Genomic DNA, 12,891 nt, shown 5'->3' with positions numbered 1-12,891 from the left:
TAATCAAATTATAAAAATGGTTAACTTTTAAGCAGTCAAGACTTTGACTTGAATTTAGTCTTTCAAGTGGCATAATACTACTACATTCATGTCATTATACATTCAGGACGTAAGTACGATGGAGTTGCCTTTGTGAACATGTAAAAGTGAAAACCAGGAAATACGAAGTGAGATGGGATGAAAGGCAATTAAATAATGAAGACTGATTATCAACTGTACAAAAGAGTCCACTTTATTTTTTCATAACTTTCTGTTTTGTTCTAGTTTTGCTGCCAAATACAAGTAAGGTGAAACACAAAAATAATACAAACAGGTCTCTTACTTTCAGGGCTTGAAATAACAATTTATTTAAAGATACTAAGAGTGAAACAAAATAAAAACCCAAACCAAATAAAAAGCTGCAAATAAAGGAAGGACCCATAAAATATAACACAACACAATCTCACATGCAAAGTAAATAAAATCTGGTAGTACTAACATGCAAGTTCAACTCACAACACAAGAATCAAAAGTTTTAAGACACAAGAGTTACAACAAACTGATGCAGAACTGCATCCTGAAAATCTCTCATGTAGTCATACATGTGACATTGCACTAATACAAATGAAATGCCAATCTTTACTCAGTTTGGTTAGCTACAGCCCACAGGCTCAGAGAGAAAGTCATTTTATTCCAACTGAATACAAATGTATCACCATCAAGGAAACTGCTGTCAAATATTCAAACATATCACAACAATCATTTATATATGGCAACTTAGAAAATTAAAAACTGCTTTGTACAAAATGTGTTTAAAACACTTATTTTTCTAAGCTAAAATAAAATATAAACTATAAAAAAGCTCTCCATGTCTTAACTATAGTCACAGGATACTATGAAAAAGAATATTATTTTACAAAAAACACACTAAACAGAAGAAAATGAAGTTATCAATAGACTATCACATTATTACTCAATGCATTAAAATATTCTGTTCACTTCTACAGGAAATATTTAAAATATAACTGGTCAAGAGTGAAATTACTTTCAAATTAAATAATATCAGTAAGTTAAATTCTATTTCTAAAGTATCCATAAAACATACATTAAGTAAGTTTAGAATTAATTTAATAAAAATTTACATAAAAGCTCTGCTTTTCACATTTCTGTTTCTTAATTACAGTCACATAAATGGCACAGATTATTTTTAAACTGCTGGTACGAGGCAGCAGGGTAAATTATTTGTCATGCACATATGATGAATTGTGTACAACGTATAGAGATTTTTTGTACAGAAGCCAGGATCCTCAGAACTTATATTTTGCTGTTTTTCCACTATGAACAAATACTGAATTAAGCGTTCTATTTTCATGTCATTTTGAACTTTGATCCCTAGTTCAGAAACCTGCAAACAATAGAAATCAATACAGGATACAACATGACGACTCCAACAAATCAGAAAACTCCTGACAAAATAATTGTGCCAAAATAAATCCTTGTAATATTTTGCAGAGAAAGCATTGGCATAGGTAAAATTCAGTCAACATGAAGAGTACAGAAAAGGCACTTACTCAAGTGCTACACCACAAAGGAATAACTAATCATAGAAATATCTTAATCTTTTTCACACTGTAAAAGTTTACCATTGTGGCATATAGCATATTCTTCTTATTATACATATATTTATCTCATTAAGTACAAACAAGAAACCTCTACTGTGATATGGCAGTTCCAGATATGGCCAAATCCTTCTGGAAATTCAGTGTTATAAATGTTTTAGCCAAACTGCTGAATAGTTGTTTAGTCTTCTCTTGGCACAAGGAAAACATAGAATTTACTCATCCATGTAAACCTATTTACAGCAATGACTTTTTTTTTTTTTGCTTTCAATTGTATTAGTGAAAGAGTGCCCTACATCTTCACAGAAGATATTTTTAAAATATATATAAATATGTATGTATAGTATCCACATATATACATACATAGTGATGCTGATTTCATTAACAAGCACATGTTTAAATGCCAGATTGTAGTTAAATACATATAAAAGAAAATATTCTATCCACAGTATGTTCCACTTTCATTTTTAAGTAAACGCACAGCTGCCACCGTGTAAAATACTACATAATTTTACTTCTCACCACGAAAATATTTGACTAAAACAGAGATCAAAAATTGCCACTCGATTTAATTTTCATTTACTGTTTAACTTCATTAGACTTCTTTATATTTCAAATGGTGTAGATATTAACACTAGGGATGCCATGTCGATTGCAACTATATACTTGAGTATATAACTTTTCAATCTGAAAGTGTACACGCCAACTGACAAACTCCTTCCAATAACAAATTTAACTCTCATTTGATCACAATAAAAATATAATCTAGTGGTGTAATTCGAGCTTCAATACCAACTTAGTACTATCACAAACATTCTGTCATCTGGCATCCCTGGCACCGCTGACAAGAGTCCAGAACACTTACTGTGGAGGAGCTGTTTGCCCACCCACAAGGGTCACTTATAACAAAAATAATACTTGATGAAACATTAATGTACAGATGTCAGCGGTTCTAGGCACTGTTGGAAAGTGTTTCTTTCATTTATTCAGTCCTTCACCAGCCTATAGATATGGTGTTGAGCACCATGTTCAGAAGTTGACACCTCAAACACATAAGCTGTACACAGGAGAGTTTCTTGGGTTTCACGATTTGTGACCACCTGGAAAAGAAAAATAGCACATTGTATATATACTGAAAATCTGTAGCACTCATTCATGATAATTTTAAGCTCTATCAGACAATTATATAACTTTCAATTTTTTTTTTTCAGAGTTTGCCTCTTTTAAGAGAAACATGTACAATGGAGCAGTTACAATTAAGCTATGTACTCTCAATGTCTGTAGGTGGGACTTACCTGTAGGATAGTGAAATTCTCAAGTACACTGTTCATCATGTACTTTTCAGGCAAGTGTTTCAACTTGTGGATGAAGTTGATCATGTATTCACACATTGGTGAGCGATGAATACGGTACACAAACCGTCCATTTTCGAACCTTGCATATTCTGTTTCAACCTTTTCCACTACTTGTTTACCAAATGAACATACCTTTGTAGAACAAGTAATAGTCATATTTTCATTACTTTCATACCTGCAATAAAAAATTTTTTTCTTAGGAATAGCAATTCTTATTATAAATACAGATTAAGTAACAGTTATTGTCAAATATTTGTGATAGTCAAATACTTGTAGTTTTGTTCACATCATTAGTAAGTGTTGTAAAGAGCATAATAATGTTTTTAGTTAGCATATATATGGGTTGCACAACAAAACTGAAACACCACGAAAAATGTATGCGTTAACAGAAATGCAGAGGCTAGCCAAATCTGTAGGTTCCACTGTTGTATTTGGTCACAAACAGCACATGCACAGCACAGTGTCTTCAACATGTTGTGAGGTGTGTAGGATCAAAGGAAGTTTTATTTTAGTTGTCATCCTGGTAGTTCTGTAGTCTTAACCTATTGGTGCAGTAGCTGAATTTACAATGATATCAGTTGAATATTCATAATTAATTATTGTAATACTACTTAACGTGTTTGTTAAAAAATGGTGGAGAGTACCAATGTAGAAATGATGAACTATATTCATGCTTTGAGTGGCAAGGATCATATCTACACTGCTGGTGGACAGCAGTAGAAGACAAAGATCTTACACTAGCAACAGCCAGGCATGAGAAAAAGAACCAAAGCCATATGAAATAATGACTCAATTGGTAAAAGTAACGGTATTGCTGTATTAATGGTTCAACTCTGCAAGTGTTCACAACTGAAATACTGTCTAGTGGTTTCCACTGTGAATCACTGGATGGCTAGTTAGGGAGATCTGGCTACATAATGGAAACAGGGGGCTTGATTAGTTTGTTGGATGATAAAAATATTTCATAGGGAGGGTTGTATGGGATCAAGGGGTGGTTGGAATGCTAAAAAGGTCAGGTAATTAGAGGAGAATGAAACAAGTCACTTAAGAGCTCAAAATGATGTAACACATCAGGTAAAAAATTACATTTCTAATAAAGAGATAGGAAAACAGATAATTTCAGACACTGAAAATCTATTTACAAAAGTTTAATTCCCCTCCCCTCCTCCCTAATTTCTTAAATCTTGACTTTGCAGCTGCATCACACCACTTCTCTGCCCCATCACGCCACTTCTTCGCCTACAATTATCTCCATAGCTGTAGTGGCTGGTTGTTGTTTCAAATATTTGAGGTCAATGATCTCTCAGATTTTCTCAGCACAACTCATTTATAGTGAGCTTCCTAGTGTTCAGCAGAGTTAGTGTTTCCATTTTCAGCACAATATTCAACAACCAGTGCATGCTCTGTAAAACAAAAGAACATCAAAAGCTGCAGAGGATGTTGGGAACTTATCTCTGCTTTAACTAAAGCTCAGCTACAACTAGAGGTGTGAGATCAACAATAGATCACAGTCCAGCTGGTGTCCAAGCAGCAAGTAAACAAATAGCAAAACTCAAAGCATCTGAAGAAGATGGCTAGGTCAGTCGTCAAAATATCATCCAGAAAATGGACACAACAACTCAGCTGATCACCCAGAAGCTCACTATTATTTGAGGGCTGCCTCAAACATATCCTTTGCTGCAGAGTGGCTGTTCTTTTCATCTTCTTCCCTTTCTTGATCATCATCAGACTCTTGCTCAACATTATACTGCTGCAACGCAGGATTGATCATCTGATCATGTTCAAGTTTTTCATTGGCAACAGCAGTAATATCACCTTCTGCTAGCCATTCCGCAATATCAGCAGGCTGGATACGATTTTAATGAGTTTTCAAATCAGTGACCCACAATGTCTGACTCATTATTTTATGGAAGTTCTTGCTCTTAATTTAGGCTAGGCCAAATTTACTTCGGTTTTCTGAAGTTCTCCCAGACTTGAGTAGTGGTGTAAATTATTATGCTGAATCTTTTTATTGCTTCCAAAAGATCACAACATTCTTCTGTTTTCTTGAACAAAGCACTGACGCATTTCCTCCTGTAATATCATTTTAACTGACACCCTGCTCCACTGGTTGGATTGCTGAAGTCATGTGTTGGTGGGGGGGAGGGGGGGGGGGGGGGCTTGTGGCGTTGTCTAGCAATACAACTGCATGGGAGGTAGTTTTTTTTAGTTCAAGTACTTTCACCATCCAAGCACTTTTTTACCATCATAAGAACGGGAAGTGTTGATGTGTGTGTTTTTGAAGGGTCTTGGGTTCTTGAATTTGCTGATTACAAACAACGGCAATTTGCAGTCACCCCTTGCATTGCTACAGGTTGGAATAGTCAGCCTATCCTTTGCTAGTCTTCTTCCTGGGACTGTTCCATTGTCAGAGGCAAGGTTTTTTTTTTTTTTTTTTTTTTTTTTTTTTTTTTTTTTTTTTTAAGCAGCATTTTCTAGTTTGGTTCTGTTTCATCCATGTTGTACAAGTGGCTAACTACCAGTTGATTTTCTGAAGACTATATTTCAAAATTCCCCCCATGAACCATGGACCTTGCCGTTGGTGGGGAGGCTTGCGTGCCTCAGTGATACAGATGGCCGTACCGTAGGTGCAACCACAACGGAGGGGTATCTGTTGAGAGGCCAGACAAACATGTGGTTCCTGAAGAGGGGCAGCAGCCTTTTCAGTAGTTGCAGGGGCAACAGTCTGGATGATTGACCGATCTGGCCTTGTAACATTAACCAAAACGGCCTTGCTGTGCTGGTACTGCGAACGGCTGAAAGCAAGGGGAAACTACAGCCATAATTTTTCCCGAGGACATGCAGCTTTACTGTATGATTAAATGATGATGGCGTCCTCTTGGGTAAAATATTCCGGAGGTAAAATAGTCCCCCATTCGGATCTCCGGGCGGGGACTACTCAAGAGGACGTCGTTATCAGGAGAAAGAAAACTGGCATTCTACGGATCGGAGCGTGGAATGTCAGATCCCTTAATCGGGCAGGTAGGTTAGAAAATTTAAAAAGGGAAATGGATAGGTTAAAGTTAGATATAGTGGGAATTAGTGAAGTTCGGTGGCAGGAGGAACAAGACTTTTGGTCAGGTGATTACAGGGTTATAAATACAAAATCAAATAGGGGTAATGCAGGAGTAGGTTTAATAATGAATAAAAAAATAGGAGTGCGGGTTAGCTACTACAAACAGCATAGTGAACGCATTATTGTGGCCAAGATAGACACAAGGCCCATGCCTACTACAGTAGTACAAGTTTATATGCCAACTAGCTCTGCAGATGATGAAGAAATTGATGAAATGTATGACAAGATAAAAGAAATTATTCAGGTAGTGAAGGGAGACGAAAATTTAATAGTCATGGGTGACTGGAATTTGAGAGTAGGAAAAGGGAGAGAAGGAAACGTAGTGGGTGAATATGGATTGGGGGAGAAAAATGAAAGAGGAAGCCGTCTGGTAGAATTTTGCACAGAGCGTAACTTAATCATAGCTAACACTTGGTTCAAGAATCATGAAAGAAGGTTGTATACCTGGAAGAATCCTGGAGATACTAAAAGGTATCAGATAGATTACATAATGGTAAGACAGAGATTTAGGAACCAGGTTTTAAATTGTAAGACATTTCCAGGGGCAGATGTGGATTCTGACCACAATCTAGTGGTTATGAACTGCAGATTGAAACTGAAGAAACTGCAAAAAGGCGGGAATTTAAAGAGATGGGACCTGGCTAAACTGAAAGAACCACAGGTTGTAGAGAGTTTCAGGGAGAGCATAAGGGAACAATTGACAGGAATGGGGGAAAGAAATACAGTAGAAGAAGAATGGGTAGCTCTGAGGGATGAAGTAGTGAAGGCAGCAGAGGATCAAGTAGGTAAAAAGACGAGGGCTAATAGAAATCCTTGGGTAACAGAAGAAATATTGAATTTAATTGATGAAAGGAGAAAATATAAAAATGCAGTAAATGAAGCAGGCAAAAAGGAATACAAACATCTCAAAAATGAGATTGACAGGAAGTGCAAAATGGCTAAGCAGGGATGGCTAGAGTACAAATGTAAGGATGTAGAGGCTTGTCTCACTAGGGGTAAGATAGATACTGCCTACAGGAAAATTAAAGAGACCTTTGGAGAGAAGAGAACCAGTTGTATGAATATCAAGAGCTCAGATGGCAACCCAGTTCTAAGCAAAGAAGGGAAGGCAGAAAGGTGGAAGGAGTATATAGAGGGTTTATACAAGGGCGATGTACTTGAGGACAATATTATGGCAATGGAAGAGGATGTAGATGAAGACGAAATGGGAGATAAGATACTGCGTGAAGAGTTTGACAGAGCACTGAAAGACCTGAGTCGAAACAAGGCCCCGGGAGTAGACAACATTCCATTAGAACTACTGATGGCCTTGGGAGAGCCAGTCATGACAAAACTCTACCATCTGGTGCGCAAGATGTATGAGACAGGCAAAATACCCACAGACTTCAAGAAGAATATAATAATTCCAATCCCAAAGAAAGCAAGTGTTGACAGATGTGAAAATTACCGAACTATCAGTTTAATAAGTCACAGCTGCAAAATACTAACGCGAATTCTTTACAAACGAATGGAAAAACTGGTAGAAGCGGACCTCGGGGAGGATCAGTTTGGATTCCGTAGAAATGTTGGAACACGTGAGGCAATACTAACCTTACGACTTATCTTAGAAGAAAGATTAAGAAAAGGCAAACCTACGTTCCTAGCATTTGTAGACTGAGAGAAAGCTTTTGACAACGTTAACTGGAATACTCTCTTTCAAATTCTGAAGGTGGCAGGGGTAAAATACAGGGACCGAAAGGCTATTTACAATTTGTACAGAAACCAGATGGCAGTTATAAGAGTCGAGGGGCATGAAAGGGAAGCAGTGGTTGGGAAAGGAGTGAGACAGGGTTCTAGCCTCTCCCCGATGTTATTCAATCTGTATATTGAGCAAGCAGTAAAGGAAACAAAAGAAAAATTCGGAGTAGGTATTAAAATTCATGGAGAAGAAGTAAAAACTTTGAGGTTTGCCGATGACATTGTAATTCTGTCAGAGACAGCAAAGGACTTGGAAGAGCAGTTGAACGGAATGGACAGTGTCTTGAAAGGAGGATATAAGATGAACATCAACAAAAGCAAAACGAGGATAATGGAATGTAGTCAAATTAAATCGGGTGATGCTGAGGGGATTAGATTAGGAAATGAGACACTTAAAGTAGTAAAGGAGTTTTGCTATTTAGGGAGTAAAATAACTGATGATGGTCGAAGTAGAGAGGATATAAAATGTAGACTGGCAATGGCAAGGAAATCGTTTCTGAAGAAGAGAAATTTGTTAACATCGAGTATAGATTTAAGTGTCAGGAAGTCGTTTCTGAAAGTATTTGTATGGAGTGTAGCCATGTATGGAAGTGAAACATGGGCGATAACCAGTTTGGACAAGAAGAGAATAGAAGCTTTCGAAATGTGGTGCTACAGAAAAATGCTGAAGATAAGGTGGGTAGATCACGTAACTAATGAGGAGGTATTGAATAGGATTGGGAAGAAGAGAAGTTTGTGGCACAACTTGACTAGAAGAAGGGATCGGTTGGTAGGACATGTTTTGAGGCATCAAGGGATCACAAATTTAGCATTGGAGGGAAGCGTGGAGGGTAAAAATCGTAGAGGGAGACCAAGAGATCAATACACTAAGCAGATTCAGAAGGATGTAGGTTGCAGTAGGTACTGGGAGATGAAGAAGCTTGCACAGGATAGAGTAGCATGGAGAGCTGCATCAAACCAGTCTCAGGACTGAAGACCACAACAACAACAACATTTCAAAATTTTCAACAAATTCCCTATTTGTCATCAGAAAATTTTTCACCTGAAATAGCAACTTGCCTAATTCTGTGACAATTTTTCCACAGGTGAAGCCAACTTTCACTTGCTTGGAATACGTCATCTTCGCCACCCAATTTTTGTTGCAACTGAATTGCTGTTTCTTTTATGATGGGGCCTGATAGTGGGATCCCCTTATATCCTTCCTGACAAAACTGAGTCCCCACAGCATCTTACATGAGCTTGAGTTTTGATTTTTTCAATGCTTTGCTAGTTTTTAAGTTTTTGTACAGAAACCACATATTGATCATACAGTGCTGATAGCCCATAAACTGTCAAGATCTTTCGTGTAACATTACGAAGTAGCCCACTGGAAACAATTATGCAAGTACATCATAGTATTATCATCACCTTAATTTTTTAATGACACAAGTGCCCATTAAATTAGTAAACCATAGTGAAATGTGATTTGCCAACATATTTTCCTGTGGATAGATAATTGCTGGCAATTGTTCACTGCCATTAAATTTAGACAGACACGAAAGAATAAAAGAAAGCTTCAGCACATCAACTAAAAATAAAGAAGTTTTGAATATTAAACTTCCTGGCAGATTAAAACTGTGTGCCGGACCAAGACTCAAACTCGGTCTGGCACACAGTTTTAATCTGCCAGGAAGTTTCATGTCAGCGCACACTCCACTGCAGAGTGAAAATTTCATTCTAGTTTTGAATATTATTTACAAATTAGTAAATTCTCCCCAAAGGTAACTTGAGTCCCAATAAAAACAAAAGAAACCAGTGATGGAATTAATTTAAAGAGAGAAGACTTTTGGAAGTTTATAAAAGAGATTTAAATACAAAGATTTTAATGATTTGCTACCAGTTACCAGGATGAAAGAAACAAAGTTCTGAGATGCAATAGTTTAGCATTATGACTAGCTTGACAATATTTTCTGAGTAGACTTTCATACAAAATAAAAATAATTGAAGAAGGAAACATTATCCTTACAGGTGATTACCATCTAAAGATCCATTTCATTGCAAAATATATGAGAAAATAAAATAAATAACAAAAAAATATTTATGTTATACTGAAACAAAAGAGAGAGAAATTGTGTCAATAAAAATTGCATCACTGACTTAGTGTTCAATTATCTCTCATTTGAAATGGTCAACATTAATTCACAACCTAAGGAAAAGCTGTGCCATTATGTATTATAGTGTATTGTAAGTAAAGGAAATTCCTTAAGCAGCAGGTCTGCTCAGGATTGATTAACTTTGAGAGATGGATTGTTATTGGACATTATATTTCATTAGAAAGATACCCAATTACATTTCATGAGATTGATCAAAGGCAAAGTTATAACTACTGTTGAATTAATTTTAATCATTTGTTATTTTAAATAAAGCACATAAGCTACAGGTTGTTTTTTGATGTTGAGTAAAACTAGTTTATGACATGCAGCCAATATATTGTGTCGTATCCTTGTATATCCATACAGATTGCTTACTGCTGTGTGTCATTTTGCAGAATACGAAAGCAGAGGTTGGACAGTACTACGTTGTTCAATAAAACATTTAACTGTAGCAAATGTTGTCTACTCATTATTGAAAAGTTAAACTGTGTACTTGCAACTGGCTAATGGCAGCTGGTACTAAGGCAGTTCATATTCAGTGTTACACATAACTGCTTGTATTCATATGAAATTTAAATAAATTACATAAAAAATAAACTTGTGCAGGATCAGAGTAATATCAAATTTATGAGCAGGCTATTTATACATATTTATATTTCTCCATATATGTGCGCGCATGTCATAAGAGTTGTTTCCTGTAGAGGTTGTGAAGCATCATTCACTACCAATATATAATTCATGTAAAACAGTACAAGAAGTGTTGACTGCAGCCAAGATTGTATAATTAACCACATTACAAGAAGTGGGGATCCGGAACTGCCAATTCATAAAGTAATGTTTGTTTGAGATGTAATTGCATAGATACTCTTCCATCAGAAAAGGTCAAAACAATGTCCTGCAATGTTGAGAGAGCATTGTGTCAGATCTAAGCAGATTTGAATGTGGGAAAATTGTTGGTGCTCATATGGTGTGTGCTTCCATAAACATGGGAGTCAGAGTGTTAATATGGTGCCTCTTGAAACACTATAGATGCATACCACATATAGGAAAGTTGAAAATCATCTGCTAAATCACAACATGAACGAAAGTGTGTCGAGTGATCACGATGGTCAGTCACTGAAGAATATTGTAATAAAAAACAAGAGGGTGACAGCTAGAAAAGTCACTGCAGAATGGAATGTCACACTCACATACTCCTGTAAACACAACAATAATACAAAGGGAGCTCCATAAGCATTGAATGGCAGGGTGAGCTGTAATTCTACACCAATCATCAGTGATGCAAATGCTCTTAGCAGGAAAACATGGTGCAGAAGCCATAAAACATGGACTAAGGAGCTCAGGAAGAACATCATCTAGTCAGATGAGCCTCGTTTCACCATGTTTCCAATTTTAAACGAGTCTACATTCCAGCAGCGAAACATGGTGGGAGTTCGGTGATGATTTGGCTAGTCATATCGTGTATTTTTTCGGCCCCACTGTTACTCTACAAGGTCATATAACTGCCAAGAATTATGTGACCATTTTGGCTGATCACATCCATCCCTTAGTACAAAGTCTGTTTTTCATAGTGGTGTTGCTGGGTTCCAAGATGATGGGGCCCCTGTTCACACAGCTTCCACAGTCCAGGACTAGTTGTGTGAGCACCGGGATGAACTGTTGCATTTCCTTTGCCCACCAGTGCCACCAAAACTCAATATTGTTGAGCCTTGTGGTTGTCTTTGGAGAGAAGTGTGTGGGATCACTATCCACCTTTGTTATTGATACCAGAACTTGCCACTGTTTTGCTGAACGAATGGTACAAGGTACCTTTGAACGTCCCTACAGGACCTGTGTTTATCCATTCAGAGACAAGTGTAAGATGTTTCAAATGCTAACCATTTTCTCCACACCGTATTAGGCATGGTACAGTGTTGCTCTTGTGGTGTTTCAATTTTTTTGTCCATCCCCTGTATACGTCCAATAACTATTTCATAGGGCTACAATATTTTTTTAACAGAAGTAAATCCATATTTTCAAAACTGCAATTGTAGATCTCAAAGGAATGTCCCTAAAAGGAAGCAGAACTCACTGGCTTGTAACTCCATAGAAGGCTCCAGCTTCGTCCTGGATGTTAGTGTTCAGATCTGCCCAGAATTTGACAAGGAAAAATGCATTCTGCGGTCCTTTGTCATAAAGCTCTTTCAAGCCACCTTTCTTCTCAGGAAACTTATCATAAATCTGCCGGACATCAACTGCCTGTGGAATCAAGAAGTATGATTAGTAAAGTAATAAAATATTAAATTAATAATTAAAAAAAGCTTTTGTCTTGAAACAAAATAATATGTCCTGCTATGCACTATGACAAAAATTTGTGTTTTTTATGTGAATATCAGGTATTTCTAATTCAAGAATTGGATCATCACATGAAGTCCTTCATCCTGCCCTGCCTCATTATTTATCACATTAGGAAGTACTAACAATATGGAAAGGATAGATTGCTACTCACACACAGAGGCAACATTGAATCACAGACATGCATAAAGGAAAGGAAGGCTAGAAATGTTTAAGCTTCTGGACACAGTGTTTCCTCAGCTGTAGAACTCTCACACAGTCACACAACAACAATTCACAAGCAAATGGCTACTGTCTTCTAAAGCACCTGGAGAGAATAGTGTGTGTGTGTGTGTGTGTGTGTGTGTGTGTGATTGTTGTTGTTGTTGTGTGAATGTGCAAGAGCTCTACTTCTGAGTAAAGACTTTGTACAAAAGCTTTAACATTTTTAGCATTCCTTTTCTTGGTGCCTGTGTGAGACTCAATGCCTCCTCTACGTAGTGAGTAGCAATCAATCCTCTCCACATTGTTGTTATTCCATCCTAGACTTTCCATTGTTTGATTAGTATGTCAGCACACACTATTTGGTTCAATTCTAGCGTCCGATTCCACTCGTCGGCTTTGAGCAATGACGTCATACC

The 12,891-nt window shown here is 37.0% G+C and overlaps 1 protein-coding gene across 9 annotated transcripts in view; it reads right to left on the bottom strand.

Moving 5' to 3' along the window:
• Positions 1–206: 206 nt before the first annotated feature.
• Positions 207–12,891, bottom strand: part of LOC124804587 (transcriptional enhancer factor TEF-1) — a 795,029-nt gene continuing 782,344 nt past the window's right edge. For all 9 annotated transcript variants that reach the window (XM_047264769.1, XM_047264768.1, XM_047264771.1 and 6 more), the window contains 3 exons: positions 12,009–12,175; positions 2,894–3,128; positions 207–2,698 (listed from right to left, as the gene is read on the bottom strand). In XM_047264769.1, coding sequence (XP_047120725.1) covers positions 2,585–2,698; positions 2,894–3,128; positions 12,009–12,175 — 516 coding nt within the window. In that variant the 3' untranslated portion in view covers positions 207–2,584. The remainder of the gene's footprint in view (positions 2,699–2,893; positions 3,129–12,008; positions 12,176–12,891) is intronic.

The sequence above is a fragment of the Schistocerca piceifrons genome, chromosome 7, assembly GCF_021461385.2.
Source record: "Schistocerca piceifrons isolate TAMUIC-IGC-003096 chromosome 7, iqSchPice1.1, whole genome shotgun sequence".
In the NCBI taxonomy this organism is placed as follows: domain Eukaryota; kingdom Metazoa; phylum Arthropoda; class Insecta; order Orthoptera; family Acrididae; genus Schistocerca; species Schistocerca piceifrons.
The sequence above is the reverse complement of the archived record's forward strand: the minus strand, read 5'-3'. Positions and strand labels throughout refer to the sequence as shown.